Source organism: Nannospalax galili, unplaced genomic scaffold (assembly GCF_000622305.1).
Source record: "Nannospalax galili isolate Female #2095 unplaced genomic scaffold, S.galili_v1.0 scaffold442, whole genome shotgun sequence".
In the NCBI taxonomy this organism is placed as follows: Eukaryota; Metazoa; Chordata; class Mammalia; order Rodentia; family Spalacidae; genus Nannospalax; species Nannospalax galili.
The window spans coordinates 563,892-582,958 of NW_008348806.1; the positions used below are offsets into that span (position 1 = coordinate 563,892).

The 19,067-nt window shown below is 46.5% G+C and overlaps 1 protein-coding gene across 1 annotated transcript in view; it reads right to left on the reverse strand.

Annotated features, from left to right (window-relative positions):
• Window positions 1-17,846, reverse strand: part of Cth (cystathionine gamma-lyase) — a 25,054-nt gene extending 7,208 nt beyond the window's left edge. Inside the window, exons 1-9 of the mRNA XM_008846081.3 lie at window positions 17,475-17,846; window positions 14,766-14,847; window positions 14,070-14,165; window positions 12,306-12,415; window positions 8,335-8,466; window positions 4,696-4,753; window positions 3,823-3,900; window positions 2,182-2,334; window positions 634-755 (exon numbers count right to left, since the gene is read on the reverse strand). Coding sequence (XP_008844303.1) covers window positions 634-755; window positions 2,182-2,334; window positions 3,823-3,900; window positions 4,696-4,753; window positions 8,335-8,466; window positions 12,306-12,415; window positions 14,070-14,165; window positions 14,766-14,847; window positions 17,475-17,639 — 996 coding nt within the window. The 5' untranslated portion in view covers window positions 17,640-17,846. The remainder of the gene's footprint in view (window positions 1-633; window positions 756-2,181; window positions 2,335-3,822; window positions 3,901-4,695; window positions 4,754-8,334; window positions 8,467-12,305; window positions 12,416-14,069; window positions 14,166-14,765; window positions 14,848-17,474) is intronic.
• Between the last annotated feature and the right edge of the window lie 1,221 nt (window positions 17,847-19,067).

A 19,067-nucleotide genomic window follows, 5' to 3' on the forward strand; every position in this document is an offset into this window, starting at 1 on the left:
GGCACACACACACACACACACACACACACACACACACACACACACACGAATTAATTAAAAAATTGGGGTCAGGCGTGGTGGTGCACGCCTTTAATCCCAGCACTTGGGAGGCAGAGGCAGGTGGATCTTTGTGAGTTCGAGGCTAGCCTGGTCTACATAGTAAGTTCCAGGACAGCTGGGGCTACAGGGAGACCCTGTCTCAAAAAGACAAAAAAAAAAAGAAATAAAAATAGGCCAATACACCCAGCCTCAGATATTTTTTATAGGAACAAGAACAAGAGACTAAGACAGTGTTACAATGTGGTGAAAGTTTACTTTTCCTCTTTTTTTTCCCCTTGGGATTGGTTCTTACCATGTTACCCAGGCTAGTCTGAGACTCCAGGAATCCAGTGGTCCTCCTGTCTTAATGCCCCAGGTTATTAAGCTGGCCAGTTAATTTTACTAAATGTCCGGTAAAAATTACTCTTCTAGCCTAATCAAATTAATTCTGTCCTTCCAGTTTTAGAGACAGATGTGAGACACCAGGAGAGCTCTGACTGGTCTGGCTGTGGACACGATCCACAGGCACAAAGCCTGGGGGTAACAGTGAATGATCACCTGGAATCTCAGAGGAAACGCCTGAGCCACGCTCACCTTTAGGCTCTTGAGGAAAGCCTCCGCATGCCGCAGTGCACCCTTGATGTAGAAGGTGACCATCCCGGGGCAGCCCGTGCACTGGCGCTTGGCCAGCTCATGCTGTGGGTGAGAGGGCAGTCCTGCAAACACAAGGCACCAGGCAATCTCATTTTAGAGCCAGACATACAACGTCAAGGGGACACGTTCACTGTTCCTGAGTCTCCTGCCAGTAAGCCTGACAAGGTGCTGTGCAGGGCCACATCTGACATTCTGGCCTCTGCCCTCTCCAACATTATCCTGACATCTCCCCTCCACCTCCCATGCCCCAGCCACATCACCTTTTTGACCCCCTGAAGCAAGAGTCTGTTTCATCCAGGGCCTCTGCACGTGCTCTCCCTGTGAGCTGACTCCCCTTCTCAGTTATATCCGTCTAAATCCTCGCTTACTTCATCTGTCCAACCCACAAGACGACCTCCGTGAGGCCAGTAGTCTTTCTCTTTTCTTCTATTCGCTTTTTTTAAAAAATAATATTTCTGTTGATTCTTCAGGATTTCATTCACTATATTGTGATCATATTCAAACCCCCTCCTCCATTTCTTTGCAGATCGACCCCAACCTTCCTCAGTATTTATCCCTAGACTCAGTGAAAATCCAGGCCCAACATTTGTTGAACGTGTCTGAGGAAGCCTGACCGTGCCCTTCTGCTCCCCTCCTCAGGGCACACCTCAGAGCTCTTCATTCTCCCTCTGTCCAAGACAGACCCCAGTCAACAGCTCTTTACAGTGAGAGGTAGGGTCTGTTCCCATACACATTTCTGCCCTCAATTTTCTTGTTTCCTTGAAAAAAATTCTTAATTTTCCTGTACTCAAGACACCATGGCCACAGGCTCTATGAACATACTTGCAGCAGCTCAGTGGTTAAGAGCACTGGCCACTCTTCCAGAGGACCTGAGTTCAATTCCTAGCACCCATATGGCAGCTCACAACCATCTATAACTCCAGTTCCAGGGATCTGACACCCTCTTCTGGCCTCTGTGGGCTTTGCACACATGTGGTACACTCACATACATGCAAGCAGGATACTCATACACATAAAATAAAAAGAAAGAAAGAAAGTAAAAAAGAACAAACTTTCTTAAGACCACCACAACTTAAAGACTAGTCAAATCAATCCTAGGGTAGCAGTGAGTCTGCTAACCCACATGAGCACCCTGGGTTCTTAAAAGAGCAAAGAACGGAAGAGAGCCTCAGGAAAACCCTAGACCACCAAGACGCAGCAGGACAAACTCCCATCAGATCATAGCGAGCCAGTAATAAACAGTAGGCACACCAGCCAATCGGCGAGAAGTCCTGAGATCTGAGTGGGTACACTCAAGCCTTAGAGATAAAATTACCAAGGACGCATCTAGCATGGGACACTCAGCACCCGACATCCAGTACCCACAGGCACCACAAGACCAATCCTTTGTCTATCCACTTTCTGCTAAGCCCACGCCAGACCCTGACTCAGTGTCGCTGACAAACGAACAGTGAGAAAGTCTGAGAAAGCAGAGCTCGACTGCCATACCAGGATAAACGACCTTCTCTACCCGGGGATCAGACTCCAGGAACCGGGCCACAGCCATGCCATTTTTGAAGTGCTTCTCCATGCGGACCTGTAGAGTCTTCAGACCACGACAGCACAGGTAACAGTCAAAAGGAGAAGGAACCGCGCCGATTGCTGAAAAAGAAACACAGCCTGGGTTGGCCCGAAGATATGGCAGGGCCCAGGGAATTCTCTGGTTCTGACTCTGAGAAGCTACGAAGCCCAGCGTTTGTGTTTCGGGAGGAAAATGTTTTCAAATAAAGCATGACAGTGAAAAATACACTTTGAGGGACTCTAGATAGAGTGACAGACCCCAGTGGACAAATGTGCTCTGAGGGACATCAGGGGACACTAACTTAACTCCATAGGCCTTAACAACAGCATGCATGAAATACAGTGAGGGGAGCTATGGGAGGGCCAATGGGGAAGGGGCTATAAAGAGGATTAAAATGTTCTGTATGAAATATACAAATAAACAACAGCATGCATGAAATATGGTGAGGGGAGCTATGGGAGGGCCGATGGGGAAGGGGCTATAAAGAGGATTAAAATGTTCTGTATGAAATATACAAAAATTCAGTACAGTATATTAAAAATGAAATAAAATGAATAAATAAAAAGAAAATACACTAGAGAAGGTTGTTTTAAGCCAGAGAAAGGAACGTGCTGTCAACCAGGTAACGAAGGCGGCCCTTGGAGCATGAAGGGTCTCTATATGACTTAGTGACATGGCACGCCGTGTAGCCTTGCAATGCACCACAGAACCAATGAGCAGTTCATTCATGGTGAGTATGGAGTATGCTACTACAAGTCTAACAATACACACCTCGTTCCTATGTTTAATGACTTTAATTTTCATTTTTAATGTGTGTACATGTATCTGGGTGTGGTCATGTGCACATTGAGTGCAGTGCCTGTGGAAGTCAGAAGAAGGCACCGGATCCCCTGGAGCTGGACTTACAGGTGGCTGTGAGCCACCTGATGTGGGTGCTGGGAACCAAACTCAGGTCATCTGGAAGAGCAGTGCACACTTATCCAGTCACCTCATGGCTATTTTCATAATCAAAAGGACATTTATCAAGCAGTAAACCAGCTCCCCCCTCTACCTCTTTGCCTACTTAATACTGATTTCTAGAAGGGTGTTTTAATCTCTATGTGTCAAAGTGCAATGGTCATCTATACTTATCAGACTTGAGATAAACTAAATGGCATAAACAGGAAACAGAATTTATCTTTTTCTTCTGCTTTCTTCTAAAAATCATATTTTTTTACTCTAAAGGCTTCACATTTTGTGAAAATACAAGCAATATCAAATGTAATCCCTGCAGGCATCAAAAGAAATGCCGGATTTAGGGACTAGGGAGATGGCTCAGTGGGCAAGAGTGACCACTGTGCAAGAAGAGGGCCTGAGTTCAGATCCCAGCACCCACACTTGTAACACCAGTGCTGTGGGGGGTGGAGACAGGAGCATCACGGGGCACTAGCCTCACTGCAGCTCAGGGGAGACCGTCTCAAAGAAGTAAGGTGGACAGAGAGAGCAGGCCCTGTCTTCCCCTGCACACATGTGTACACACACACACACACACACACACACACACAAGATACAGGCTTTTTACCACTTACAGTTCTGCAGGAAACGGAGCCGATTATGGAGCTCTTCAGAGTTAACAGACACCAATCCCATGACAACATCACTGTGGCCTAAAACAAAACAAACAATATCTCAATTAACAACAATGTGTGACTATTCATTTTAGTTTCCTAAATTGATTTTTTCCTTGAAAAAAGTCTTATCAAATTTTGATAAGTAAATTTTGTTCAATTTTGCAGCAGTAACCAAACCTCAAAGAGTAAAATGAAAATCGTGTAAAAGGCAACAAAGCAAACACAAACCCTTTATAGCAAATTCTAGGCCTTTCCCAAAGACCACATTGTGCTTTTGTGTTTATTATAAATGGAATCCTCTGGGTGTGTGGCCCACACCTGTTACCCCAACACTTGGGAGGTGGAGGCAGGAGGATCAGTCTCATCTACATAGCAAGTTCCAGGCCAGCCTGGCTTACATGAGTACCTGTCTCGAAAAAACCAAGGGGGCTGGAGAAATGGCTCAGTGGTTAAGAAAGCTTGCTGGTCTTGCAGAGGATCTGAGTTCAGTTCCCAGCACCCACAGGGGGTGTCTCACAACCACCTATAACTCTGGGTCCAGGGGGATCTGATGCCTCTAGCCTCTGCAGGCACCCGCACTCACATGCACATTTCCACATACACACATTTTTTTTTAAATGATAAAAATAAATAAACCAACCAAACAAAAGGAAATTAATAAATTAATAATAATTAAACCACATATTTAATCAGTCTTTTTTTCGTTAGTCTGACTTTCAGCGAGTCACAGATAAATTCCACATAATAGCAGAAGAAAAGAGGCCAAACTCAGGGCCCCGGCCACCACCATCTGCTGAAGAACATCTAAAATGTGAGCTGGACTTGTCTTACCGTTCATGTATTTTGTGGCAGAATACATACAGATATCAGCTCCCAAAGACAAAGGTCGCTGAAAGAGAAAAGATGTTTGGACTTTAAATGAGAAACCAGTTGGAAATATGCTGTTCTGGGACTGGAGCTACAGCTCTGCAGTTAAGAGCACTGGCTACACTTGAAAAGGCCCCAGGTTCTATGCCCAGCACCGTGACAGCTAACAGCTGTCTGTAACTTCAGTTCCAGGGGAAGAGGGCATCAGATTATTTACACATGAAATAAAAACAATCAATAAAGAAAAAGGAAGAGGAAATACACTATTCTATCCACACCCGCTGGCTGTTTCCAGTCTGAGTCTAACCCAGCTTTTTAAAAAACTGCACATCTTATCTGCCCCTTGACTCCATTCTACCAAATAAACATCAAGATAAAAAACTTGGGCTCAGGGTGGAGTCTGAAGGCTCAAGTTCCAGCCCAGCCCAGGTCAACCTGCCCCTGAACCTTTTTCTTTACAGTTGCTGACTGGTCCTGGATTATTACCTACAGCAGAGCTGTTGGTATTTTACAGCTCATTAAACACGTAAAACAGTTTACAGAAGCAGTTGGCAGTTTTTATGCCAAGTAAGTACAAGCTAATCTGCTTAGATTTTTAATCATTAAAACCTTATGGGGTATGCTGTGATTATTCACACTTGATGTGTTATGATTTTAACTGTTAATCATTCTTTCATTATTCAAGTTTTGACTAATAGAAAGTCACTTATAAAGACTTTTATTTGGGGGCTGGAGAGAACACTGGTTGTTCTTGCAGAAGACCCGGGTTCAAATCCCAGCACCCACATGGCAGCTAACAACTGTCTGTAACTCCAGTTCCAGGGGATCTGACAGCCTCTTCTGTTCTCCACGGGCACTGCACAACACAGGTACACTGGTTACCTACACACAGGCAATATACACATACTCATAAAATAAAAATAATAAATAAATTTTTTGTCTTTCTGAAGCAGGGTCTCCCTGTAGCCCCAGCTGTCCTGGAACTCACTATGTAGACCAAGCTGGCCTTGAACTCACAGAGATCCACCTGCCTCTGCCTCCCAAGTGCTGGGACTACAGGCATGCGCCACCATGCCCGGCTAATAAAATATTTTTTTAAAAAAGACTTTATCTGTTCAGGAGCTAGAGAGATGGCTCAGAGATTATGAGCATTTGCAGTTCCTGTTAGAAGACCCAGGTTCAGTTCCCAACATACACATGGAGGCTCACAACCACCTGTAACTCCAGTTCCAGGGAATTCAACACCCTCTTCTGTCCTCCTTGGGCACCAAGCACACATATGGTGAATATACACACATGTAGGCAAACACACATATACATAAAATAGAAAGACATCTTTAAAAAGTCCATTAAAAAAATAAGCTGGTCATGGTGACACACACTTTAATACCAGCACTCAGGAGGCAGAGGCAGGTGGATCTCTATGAGATCAAGGCCAGCCTGGTCTTCACAGGGAGTTCCAGGCCAGCTGGGACTACAGGGAGACACTGTCAAAAAAAAAAAACAAAAAATAAAAAAATTTAAAAAATTTGTTCAGGCAAGTGAGACGGTTCAATGGGTAAGGTGCTTGCTGCATAAGCCTGGTGATCTAAGTTCAATCCCCAGAACCCATGTAAAGGTTGAAGGGGAAAAGCAACTTGACCAAGTTGTCCTCAGACCTCTCCTTCCACCTCACAGCACACACAAGAATAAGAAAATCAAAAATTTAAAACGTTTGTTCAGATTGTTTTCTCCTGCCCTGCAAATTAATCCTTTAGCCTTTATTTTCTCCTGTTCCTGCAAATTAATCCTTTAGCCTTTAAAATTCGTACACATAGGGGTGGGAGATTACATATTGGGGTTTTTTCCTTCAGACAGAGTATCTCTATGCAGCCCAAACTAACTAGAAAGCACCATGGCTATGACTGAAATGTCTGTGCCCCTATGTCACACCGAATCACCAACTTCATGGTGTTAGGAGTTGGGGCTCTGGGACATAATGAGCTCCTAAGGACAGACCCCTCACGAGAGGGATCAGAGCCTCATGAGAGTCCCAGAGAGTCGCCTGGGTGCCTCCCCTTTGGGGACCCAGTGCCTTCGGCAAGCCGGGAGTAACTTCGGCTTACCTCTCAGCATGAGAGGCACCTCAATGCTGGACTCAGAACTGTGAGAAACAGTGTCCTGTTCTGAAGCTGCCCAGGTCACAGCATGGTACCGCGGCAGCCCAAGAGGGCCAGGATGGCAGCCTTCATGTTTGTAGTCATAGCAAAACAGGAAGTGGAAATTCCAAATACGAACAAGTAGAAGACAAAGTACTGGGACTAGTCAGTGGGGGGCTCAGGGAAGGAGCACTGGAAAGAAGACGTGACGCACACTAAGACGTCACAGCTTTGTCTATTGGGAAGGTTCTGACCTGACTAACATGTAATAGTCGTAAGATACGTGAGGTTTCCTTAAGAGCAACATGGATCGACAACCAACACAGAGGCATCCTAGTGCCTATGATGTGGAAGGAATCTGCAGATACTAACATAACAATCCAAGTCTACACAGACTCTACATATCTTAAGAGGACCAGAAATCTTGACCTACAGGATAGTCTAAAGACACAGATATCATATGCAGAAACAAAAAGTTTCTAAATAAAAGGCTAAATCCCTAATTTCAGGCCCTAAGCGCTTAGAGCCTGACCCTCTCACACCCACAGAAACATCTAGAGCCTAACTCCAAATGACTCCTGGCACCGAATCCCAAATGGCCTGTCTCAGGAAGGGTAAGTGTTGTTATACAGTTTGCCACCTAACAGGATAGTGAGCTGCCATCCTCTGATCTATTCTGGTGTGACTCCACACACATGGCCCAGGAGGCAAGGCCAGGTAACTCAGCTGCTATAAAGGACCCCATTCCCTCCTGGGGATGCAGACTGAGCGCTCATCCCCTGTGCTTCTGCCTATAGTACAAATTCCTTTACTCTCATACTCTGGGCTCACTATTACCAACAAAACTTCCTTCAAGACATTAACATAGTTTTGAAATTCTATTAACTAAGGGAGTTGGACAAGATGGTAAAGAGCACATACAGCTCTTGCAGAGGACCAAATTTGGTTCCCAGCACTCACATTAGGCTGGCTCACAATCACCCATAACTCCAGCTCCAGGGCAACCAATGCCTCTGGCATCCACAGGCACTGTACTCACACGTGCAGGTGCACGCGCACGCACGCATGCACATACACACTTAAAAATAAAATAGTTAATAAGATAGTAGCTGGCCAGGTGTGGTGACACACAGTTTTAATCCCAATACTTGGGAGGCAGAGGCAGGCGGATCTCTGTGTTCAAGGCCAGCCTGGTCTACATAGTGAGTTCCAGGCCAGCTGGGGCTATAGGGAGACCCTGTCTTAAAACGACAATAAAAATAAATAAATAAATAAATAAATAAATAAATAATAAACAAATAAAAATATATTAGCTAATGGTTTAAAAAAAATCCAAATTCAATTCTTTGTCTAACTAATAATAGTTCCATTCAGGAGTCTGGTGATTTTGTTGTAAATTAGCCCTTTCCCAATTACAGATATCTGTGTGGCTCATTAATCATACTAAGGTCTTCCTTTCATTCACCTGGAAATACGCCGACATGAAAGTGTTGTCCACGACCATAATGATGTCTCTGTGCTTATGGACGGCACGTGCGCAAGCTTCGATGTCAGCCATCTTCAAGTTCGGGTTTGTGGGGGTTTCGATCCAAACAAGCTACAGTAATTCAGCAAACAAAAATTGTAAAACATACCACACATGCATCAGTCTTACATCAGCTATAGAGCTGTTCGTGCCATGTGCAAAGGCACAGACAGTGAAAGCAGGAGGTCAAGTCTGAATCTGCGCTGCCCCTACAAATTTCTGAAAAGTCTTGACCGAGTAAATTTGCTTTGGCTTTCTCCAGTTCTTCACCCTGTAACAGGGCTGGTGATATTTACCTTACAGAGTTATTATTAGGACAAAATGAGATGATGTGCATCTAAGCAGGAAAGTACTAAAGTTAATTTTATAATCATTTCCCATTAAGAAAAAGACAATTATCCCAAAGACATAGTTTAGTGTCTCAAAATTTTGTTCTCAAAGACAAATAATAGATTATATAAATATCAATATAAATTATATATTACATATATAATACATATATACACATATGAAACCTTAGTACTCGGGGTGTAGTTTAGTTGGGAGAGGCCTTGCCTACTGTGCAGGAAGCCTGCCCTGGGATCAGTCCCCAGAAATGTAAACGATGGGGGGGTGCCTTTAATCTCAGCACTTAAGAGGTATAGGCAGGAGAATCAGGAGTTCAAGGTTCCACTCAGCTACAGCCTGGGATACATGAGACTCTGTATATATCCTAGACTTCGCATTTCTAAGAATTATGCCAAGGCTGCTAAGAATACTTCAGATAGTTAAGTATGAGCTTGAGGATGTGTGTTAGGCTGAAAGACGTGAAAGCCACACAGAAAGCCAGTTACAGCTCACTTGGGAAAGAGAGAACCACTCCCTGGTACAGCACTGATCCGCCACTTCCCCAACAGTGCAAAAACAAGGTGCCTCTGCATCCAACTGCATTATCTTCCCTTTAATAGAGCTAATGACGAGGGCTGGAGAGAGAGTTTGGTGGTTAAGAGCACCGTCTGCTCTTGCAGACAACCTGGGTTCTATTCCCAGCACCCACATGGCAATTCCAGGGGATCTGATGCCCTCTTCTGACCTCCTCGGGCATTGCATGACATAGGTGCACTTGTATACAGACAGGCAACACACTCATACACATAAAATGAAATAAAATAAAAATAAATATTTTTTATAAGAAGAACTAATGACTCTTTATGCCACCTACATAAACCAGCAAGAGACCTGGCTTAATCCGCTTCCTGCTCTAGAAGTTCACTATAAAAAGTAAAGTAGTTAGCATAACATACTCTGTAAGTCTTGATTTCTTTAAAGATCTATAAAAAAAGATTCCTAGGTAAGAATTTATTACTCTTACCCAGATAACTTAAAAATAAGCAATGGGGCTGGAGAGATGGCTCAGAGGTTAAGAGCACTGACTGCTCTTGCAGAGGACCCGGGTTTGATTCCCAGCACCCACATGGCGGCTACAAACCATCCTTAACCCCAGTTCCAGGGGAATCCAAAGCCCTCTTCTGACCTCTGCGGCATTGCACGACACGGGAGCACTCAATAATGCAAACCAAGTCTAAAGGGTACGTTTAGCTGAAAAAACAAAAATGAAAAACAAGTAACTAAGTACAAAATGGGTTTTATATGGACTTAAAAATCTGACTTTAAAAGCCAAGCCTGGTATCTCAGGGGAAAATGTATTAATTCAAGTCAGGAAAGAACCAGCAAATAAAACTGTGTGAACAAAATTTGTCATATTTGTGATCTGATTTCTTCCCTGAGAAAGACTCAGGCCAGCAATTTGAATAAGTTCTTTTCTTTCCAGCAAGATTAAGAAAAAACAACTTCCTTTGAAAACAAACCTTAATTAGCAAAAGCTTCCCCTAATAGTAATCTAGACGGAAATCATTTTGTATGAGAAGAAACTTTCATCTTTTAGTGTTTGCTGCAACATGATCTTGGGTACAAGTCTAACATTTTAATCTTAGCAAGGAGCTGGAAAAGCCTCACTCATAAAAGACACTGGCCCTTCTTTAACTCCAGCAGAATTTAAATGAGGGCTCTAGAAAGAGCCACATCTACCATTCAGTCAGGCACAAACACCTTCCGGCCACACGAGCTTCCCAGGGCCGGCTAGAGCTGCTTGTGGCTCATTCTCTATGACCATTGGTGGCAGGCAGTCTCCTGCAGACCCTGACAAGGCCACTGGCTGAGGGTGCCGAGGTCGGCAAGCTTCCTTCATATATAATCCTGTCTCCTGGAGGACTTACGACCAAAAGTAACAGCTTGCTAAGGCTGAGGTGTTGCTCTTGAATTGAAAAAGAAATTCTGGCGGTGCTGAGGGCTGAATCCACACTAGCACCACTGAGCTACACAGCAAATCTGTGCACAGAAAAAATTTACAACCTACTGTTCAAACACTGGCCTGCCTCTGAAAGACACTGGTCACTTTTCAAAGGCCAGATCTCAGCCTGAAGAGATCAAGCCATTCTCCCATTCTCCCATTCTCTCTCTCTCTCTCTCTCTCTCTCTCTCTCTCTCTCTCTCTTCTCTCTCTCTCTCTCTCCGTCAAGAAGCCCTCTGTGCCATAGCCTAACGGCCCCTTGATTTATGATCCTGCCCAGTACCTGGCTTTTCCAGGATCCTGTCACATAAGCCATGTTGAACTAAGCCACGTGAGAGGAAACTTCTTACCAGCCCCCAAACTTGTAAAACTGCCTGGTATGCTATTGTTCTTGGGATTGCTGGGCAGGGTGTGTACAAATGCTCAGGGCATTTACTTCAAAAAGGCTCCTCTGGCCCCAACATGCCTAACATGGTGACGCTCTCTCTTTCTCTCTTTTTCCTTCCCTCCCTCCCCCCATCCCTTTCTCAGTGTTTTACTTTTTAAAGATTTTTATTTTTAATGTATGTGTTTCCATGTGTACATATGTACATGTGAGTGCATGCGCCTGTGGGAGTCAGAGGCAGCAGACCCTCCTAGAGCTGGAGTAACAGGCAGCTGTGAGCCACCAAGCAAGGATGCTGGAACCCAAACTTGGGTCCTCTGCAAGAGCAGCACACCCTCTTCACCATGGAATGGTCTCTCCAGCTGCCGATGTCAGTCACTCCTAATGAAGCCTCTCTTCCCTTGAAGCCCTGCTATGTGGTTTTTAATACACTGGACCACTTTCTGTCTAACGCTCTCTTCTCCCTCTACGTCCAGACCCAATCTCCTAATAAATCATTATCCGAATAAACTGAATCTTCTGAGGGAAATTAGGCATCAGCTTCCTTCCCAGACCAATCACTCTGTTTCTTTGTTTGTTTGTTTTAATTCTTTTTTATTTTATTTATTATTTTTGTTTTTTATGTATATGCATGTACTGCCTGCATGTAGGTAAGTACACCCGCATCATGCAATGCCCGCAGAGGTCAGAAGAGGCTGTCGGATCCCCTGGGACTGGAGTTAAGGACAGTTGTTAGCTGCCACGTGGGTGCTGGGATTCGAATCCGGATCTTCTGAAAGAACAACCAGTGTTCTTAACTGCTGAGCCATCTCTCCAGCGCCCCCATCTCTCTGTTTTATCATTCCTTCTTTATTATGGTTAACACTAAACTCTTGCTACACTAAGCATTTCACACCCACCGTCCCTCACTTTTTACAATCACCCTTCTTTGAAGCAATCACTTTCTTTCAAATGAAGAAACTCAAACTCTGGTTAAATCATTTATCCAAAATATGCCAACGACATCAGGATTTGAATTCCACTCCAGAACTGGTGTGTCAACCCCTAGTGATTATCTTATCGAACCATGGAGACCCCAGCCCAGGTTTCCACGGCTTCAGTGAAATGTTATGGGATTTAAATTATACCCTCCAATGAACACAAGAGACGGAGACAGAACAACAGAAAGAAAACAGACAAAGGTCAACTATCAGGTACCTTGGTTTGCGGTGTAATCGCCGCCTCTAGTGATTGGGTTTTGGTACAATCCACAAAAGAAATCTTCAGTCCAAATTCAGGTGCCACCCTCCTGAAGTACCTATTGGTGCCTGAGGCAGAAATCAGAAAACGGGCTGAGAACCGTGGCAGGAAGGGTTTGCTCCCGGCAGACCTGCGTGCTCACGAGCAGGAGGAGAAACAACTAAAGCGACTTCAGTGCAGCTAAGCAGCTTGTTCCTCGCTATACTACAGATTAACAAATCTGACTTAAAGGTTCGGGAGCCGAATAAAACACACAGGACATGAAGCGTCAAGAAGCGGAAACCGTTCCTCAGTAAAACCCCTCTCTACTCTTCAAGCACTGAGCGGCTCCCTCCTGACACACCACCATCATCTGTAAGGATGTCTGCACATATGTGTGTGAGTAAGGCAGGGTCTCACTCTGTAACCCAGCCGACTCACTATGTAGCCCAAGGTGGATAATTCATGGCAAGCCTTCTGTCCCACCCCCACAAGTACTCAGTACTGGGATTACAGCACGAACAACCGTTAACAACTTCTTTTGAGAATCTAAAATAAATGATTCACTGGTTGGTGAAATGGCTCAGTGGGTAATGGTGCTCGTGGCCAAGTCTATGACCTGAGTTTGATCACCAAACCCACATGATGGAAACAGAGATGACACACAAGTTCTCCTCTGACCTCCATATATGTCACAGCATGTGCACTCACACACACACACACACAATAAATAGATAAACGTAATAAAATAAAATTTAAATAAATAAATGAATCGGTGTTGGCCAGTGTGGATAAAAATCTTCAACAACTCTAGGGCACACTCTCTCTAAATATTCTCATCTCTAGAGCAAGTCTTCTCAACCTTTTTCTCCTCATAACCCCTTTTACCTGAGGAACTTTTACACAATCCCTGGCACTTAGACACATAAAATAAGTATTGAATCAAAGATTTAGAGGCAATAAATCATGAAGAAATTTATTTTAAAATTTTTAGTCATACATATAGTTTTTAAGTTTTATAGTTTTTTTTTTAACAATACGTGTGTATGTGTGTGTGTGTGTGTGTGTGTGTGTGTGTGTGTGTGCACGCCACTTGAGTGCAGTGCCCAAGTGCCAGATCCCCTGGAACTGGAGTTACAGGCAACTGTAAGCAGCTCAGTGTGGGTGCTGGGAGCTGAACTGGGGTCCCACTAGAAGAGCAGCAAGAGCTCTTAACCACTGAGCGGTCCCTCCAGATTCATCTAAAACATGTTTTTATAAGAGCAGAAAACTGTGCATTCAATAAAAACACTGAAGATGGTTCAAGCAGCATCTGTTGGCACTGCATGCATGCTGTGATGGCATGCCCAGTATAAAGTGTGAATGTTGTGTGTTCAGATCCAAGATTATGGTAACATCCCATGATGCAATGTGGGTGGCAGTTGCCAGGGACACCTCAGATTCATGAGTTTGATTTTGAAGTACTGGCCCCTGAACACTCAGAAATGACTGCGCCTCATACGGGGCCAGGACCCCCAGTTTAGGAAGCTTTGCCCAAAAGCAATGAGTCTGGAGGCTGAGCAAACCCCACATCCTTGTTACCGCAGCTTAAACACGCATTTTATTAGACAATCTCTTAGAAGCCCTTCTGGAATGTGGAGTCTAGCTGGGATGGGGTGCAACGGTGCCCATATCATTCAAGGCTCACCGTATTATCTCTAAGGCATCAGCTGGCATATACTAGGAACCAGATAGGTCACCTACCTCCGTACACATCATCCATGCAAATGACTTGGTCTCCTGCTTTTAAAAGATGGGTGATTGTCACGGTGGCAGCTAGCCCTGAAGCAAAGGCCAAACCTGTCACAAAACACAAATTCAAGTCAGCTGAAGACACAGACCTGAAGGCTGAGCAGCCACCCAGTGCTCACCTGCATCACCCTGGGCCCCTGTGCTGCTGTCTGAGCCAGTGCTGAACTCCTGTAAATAAGGTCCTAACAACCCCGTCTCCACTTCAAGAAATACGTGTGTATACCACACACACACACACACACACACACACACACACACACACACACACACATGATTCTGAGATTCTCTTCTGTTCTCTCATTCCACATCATCTATATAAGAGACACAGAGGACTTAACAAGAACACCCTTGTGACAAGGTCCTGGGAGTATGCTCCTCTGATTGCGGCTTTTGCAAAGTGATAGCCTGAGATGAAGGGTGGAATTACCAAAACACAGAACAGTCAGTGCTGGTGTTTTGCATCTGTCCGTACTGACCTCTAGCTGGCGAGAACACACAAGCATGTTCCAACTGAGGATACTGGGCAGGAGATTCACTGTCTTAGGAAAACAGGGGAATCTCTATTTCTTTCCAGTTCTACCTCTGCGCCTCCATGGTCCCCAGACACTTAAAAAAGGATCCTGCCTCCACTGAAATCAAGTCACTTACTGTACTTTGCCCCATCCAGTGCGGCCACTGCTTTTTCCAAGCAATTTCTCGTGGGATTTCCAGAACGGCTGTATTGGAAACCCTGAAGAAGAAAAGCGTTCATCTTAAGAACTTCCAGTTTATTAACAGCATCATCACAGCTGTGGGCCCATCCCACCATAGTGACTTCTATTATACACTCATGAGACAGAAATGTGGCATTGTGGCTGTGTCAGTGTGGACATGCTCAAAGATGACCAACGTGGATTGGAATGACATGCCTGCCACTTATGAGGTAGACACTGATGGGTTAGGGTTAGCATTTCTAAGACTTAGTCTGAGAGTGGAAAAATACAAATGTCTAGTTCATGAAACTGCTGCTCACAACTCCAAGTGGCGGTTCTTAACACAGCAGTGCATTGTTAGGTTAGGCTCATCTTTGCCTTACAAGCTGGACATACTAGGAAAAGGGGTTACATGAGCCAGCCTAGCAGCCTAATTCTAACCTGTGCTTCTCTTCCAAAGACAAAAGTGATGCAAGTCATCCAGCCACACGGGCAGGATACGGGTCATTAGGGATCAAATCTTAACTCTACAAAAACGACTCAAAAGAAAAAAAAAAAAAAGAGGAAGCAATTCTCAGCAAAGCACCTCCTCTCCTCAAAGTACCTTATAAAATCCCATGTTGGGCTCCCTGCATACTTAGGACACCACAGGCCCTGAATTCACCTAATGTTCTACTTAACCTTGTGGCCTGCTTGGAGGAATGTGAAGTTAAATGTTGGAAGACCTGGAGCGTGTGAGAGCCTGTGTCAATCCTAGGACCTGAACATTCACACGCCTCTAACCCCAATACTCAAGAGGCAGAGGCAGATCTGTGAGTTCAAGGCCAGCCTGGGCTACACAATACAAGACTGTCTCAAACAAACATACAAACAAGTCCTATAATTTCTTCCTCCCGCTTTACATAGCACACGACAAATTGCAACCACTGTTTACCTTTATTTCAGATTCCAGAGCTTCTAGTACCCGTAATTTTAAAAGTTTTATTCTTTGTTTTTGACAAAACTGGGCAGGCAGATTTCACAGGGCTCAGAACACCCTCAAACCTCCCCACTGCCCTCTGCTGCTGTACATACCAAAATCCCCCGAAATGCTTGGATCAGAAACCTGCCCCCCATGCTGCCACACATATTCATAAATATGCACATGTTTACGTTTGGGGGGTTGGAGAGCTTGTTTCAGAGGCAACTGCCTACCACATTCCATGGCTTTTCAAACGGAACTAACGATTCCAGTGTGTCCTATTCAGCTCTCCACTTGGCCTGCAGGGCTATTCTCTTTTGAAGATTCTGAGCAGAGCTGGCTTTACCCCTCCTGGCTCACTTTCAGGACCATGTAATCATTAATACCACACCTGAATGATTAACTTCGAGCCCTTGGAACCCGGACAGCAAACCTACACACACAAACAAGGAGGAGAGGTTCCATGCACATTTTCGTTCCAAATTATTAGTCAGGAACATCCTAACAAGCTGTAGAAATGTCCTTAAAACTCTACCTCACGATACAAGGGCTAAGCTTGTAAGAACTTTCCTTGATGGACAACACACAAAAGTAGTTTTCAGTGCAAAACCAAGGTCTGGGAGCCTGCGGCAGTTAGTTTACTAGTATCTTCTGAACCTTGGGCAACTTCTTAATACTCCAATATCCATCCTTCTAAGCCACCAAAGAGGAAGAAGCCGTGTAACAAGAGTGCATGCATTTTAAAGGCTTTACAAGTCACCTGAGTCTGGGTCAATTCCTTCTCTATAAAAGCCCTCTGACCTGGCTGTTGTGGTGATCAAATGGATACAGCAAATGTGAACAGTGTGAAACACAAAGTACTCGAGTAATGAGTGTGCACCATAATGTTTACAAACAGTAACAGCTCATGTGGTGGGTTCTATTAATAACCGAACTCCATGCTTGGATGGGTTAAATAACTTCCCCCAGGTTACCCAGCTCAGAAGAGCTGATGTATGACGCAATAGCTTGAACTCTTACTAGCATGGTTCCAGGGCGGCGCTCCATGCAGCCAGATGCAGGACTACCGGCTCCACAACACTTAGCTTCAGCACTTATGAGCCTTGGGCCAGCCGCCTGGTGACCCTAAATCTCAGCTATTTCAATCGAGAATTTAGTTCAGGCTAGGGCTGTTGATGGGTCCCTGCATGTAATACACGTGTTCTAAGTGTGCATTTAGCGCACAGGTCTCAGTCACTATTAACTGAGCACACTTATTGAGACTGATCTTAATTTTAGGTGGTTTATCAAGTCTTTTTTTTTACATTTATTTATTGGGTGAGTGTGTCTGTGTGTCTGTGTCTGTGTCTGCGTGCTCCTGTGGAGGTCAGAGGACAGGAGTTGTCCTCTCCTTCCACCCTGTGGGTTCCGGGGATCAAACTCTGGTGGTCAGGCTTGGTCAGCAAGCGCCTTTACCTGCGGAACCATCCCACCGGCCCAAGGCCCTTCGTATTTTTACAGCTGACTTCTTACTGTAGCTCTGGGGGATTGCTGCTACAGGTAATTCACGAAGTCTGCCAAGGCCACACGAACTTCGGCCGGTGGAGCGGCCGGCTGCACAGACTGCCCGCAGCTTTATCTGAGGCCTCTGCTCCTGCACCAGCTGCGAGGGCAGCAGAGCATCCTCCGCGCGCCCCGCTCTCCCGCCCCCCGCCCCCGGCTCACCGCGTCGTCGCCCGGCGTGCCCTGCTTGAACGTGGTGGCCAGCGAGATGGGCGGCACCACGGCGCGCGACGTCCACTGCTCCGGCTCCTGTCCCGCGTGGATGGCTTGCGTGGCGAAGTGCCGGAAGCTGGGCAGGAAGCCGCGAGGGGAGGCGTCCTTCTGCATGCCGGCTGCGGGGACCGGGAGGCGAGGAGGGCGCGGAGGAGGAGGGCGCGGAGGAGGAGTACCACGGAGGGGAGGAGGACCACGGGGGAGGAGGACCCCGGAGGAGGACCACGGGGAACGAGGACCACCGGGGAGGAGGCCCACGGGGGAGGATCGCTGAGGAGGATCCCGGAGGAGGACCACAGGGGAGCACCGGGGCGGAGCAGGAGGCGCGCAGGGGACTGGAGCGCACACCTCCGCCTTATATTCCGGCGCGGGCGGGGCCGAGGCGGCCAATCGGCGCAGGCCTCGGGCAGCGTGGCCAATCAGAGGCGGCCCCGAGGCAGGTCCCGCTGCTCATTGGCGGGCGGCGGAGGCGTTGCCTGGAGCATCCCTATCCCACCTCCGGCGCGGGGGTGGAGACCCACGTGGTGCGGCCGGGACCACCCAAGTCCAGCCTGGGGGCTCGGGCGGCGGGACCTCGGGTTACGGAGACTTCGGGCAGTGGGGGGACCTCGGGGTGCGGGGACCTCCGGATTCTGGGACGTTAAGTTGCAGGGGATCACGGGATGCGGGGACCTCGGGTGTTGGGACCGCGAGATGAGGGGACCTAAGGCAGTGGAGGACCTCGGGGTGCGCAGACAACCGGGTGCGTTACCCCGAGACCTCTGGATTCTGGGCTCTTAGGTGGCCCGTTGGCGATGGGTACATCGGTAGGCGGAGACCTCCAGGGGCTGGGACCTCGGGATGCGGGGACGTCAGGCGGCGGGGATCGGGCTGTGGGACCCGCAGGAGCTGGAGAAGGGCCGCGGGACCGCAGCCTCCTGCAGCACCAGTGCCCTGACCCAGCCTTTGTCCCCAGGGTGCGCGAAGCCTGGTCAGCCCAGCGGACCAGGTAGAGCGTGGGTCCGCATACGCCTTACAAGGGCGCAGAACTCTGCTGGACCGGTGCTAACCAGTGCTGTAGTACTGACTGCCTCCGACCATGGGATGCTCTGAACCTGGGGGATTTAGGGTATTTCCGTTCCTGGAATGAATCTGGGAAACAGTAAGGGGTAAACAAGTTTTTAAAATAAGTACAGTTTGGAAGAAAGCTTTGAAGACCAAGAGCAGTCAGTTTGCTTTTTTCAATTTTATTTTTATTTTTTGTGTATGAGTGTGTTGCCAGCGTGTATGTAAAATCCATGTCTTGCAGTGCCGGAGGAGGTCAGAAGAGGGCCTCGGATTCCTCTGGAACCGGGAGTTATAGACAGTTGTTAGCTGCCCTGTGGGTGCTGGGAATCGAGCCTGGGTCCGCTGTGACAGCCACTGCTAGAGCCTGGGAATGAGTTAAGCACAGCCTCTAAAGGTGCCTGTGTTGGAAGTTTGATCTCTTGTGTGGTACTAAGAGGTGGTGGGACTTTCAGGAAGTAGGACTGAAGGGAAGTAACCAGGTGATGGGGTGTGCTG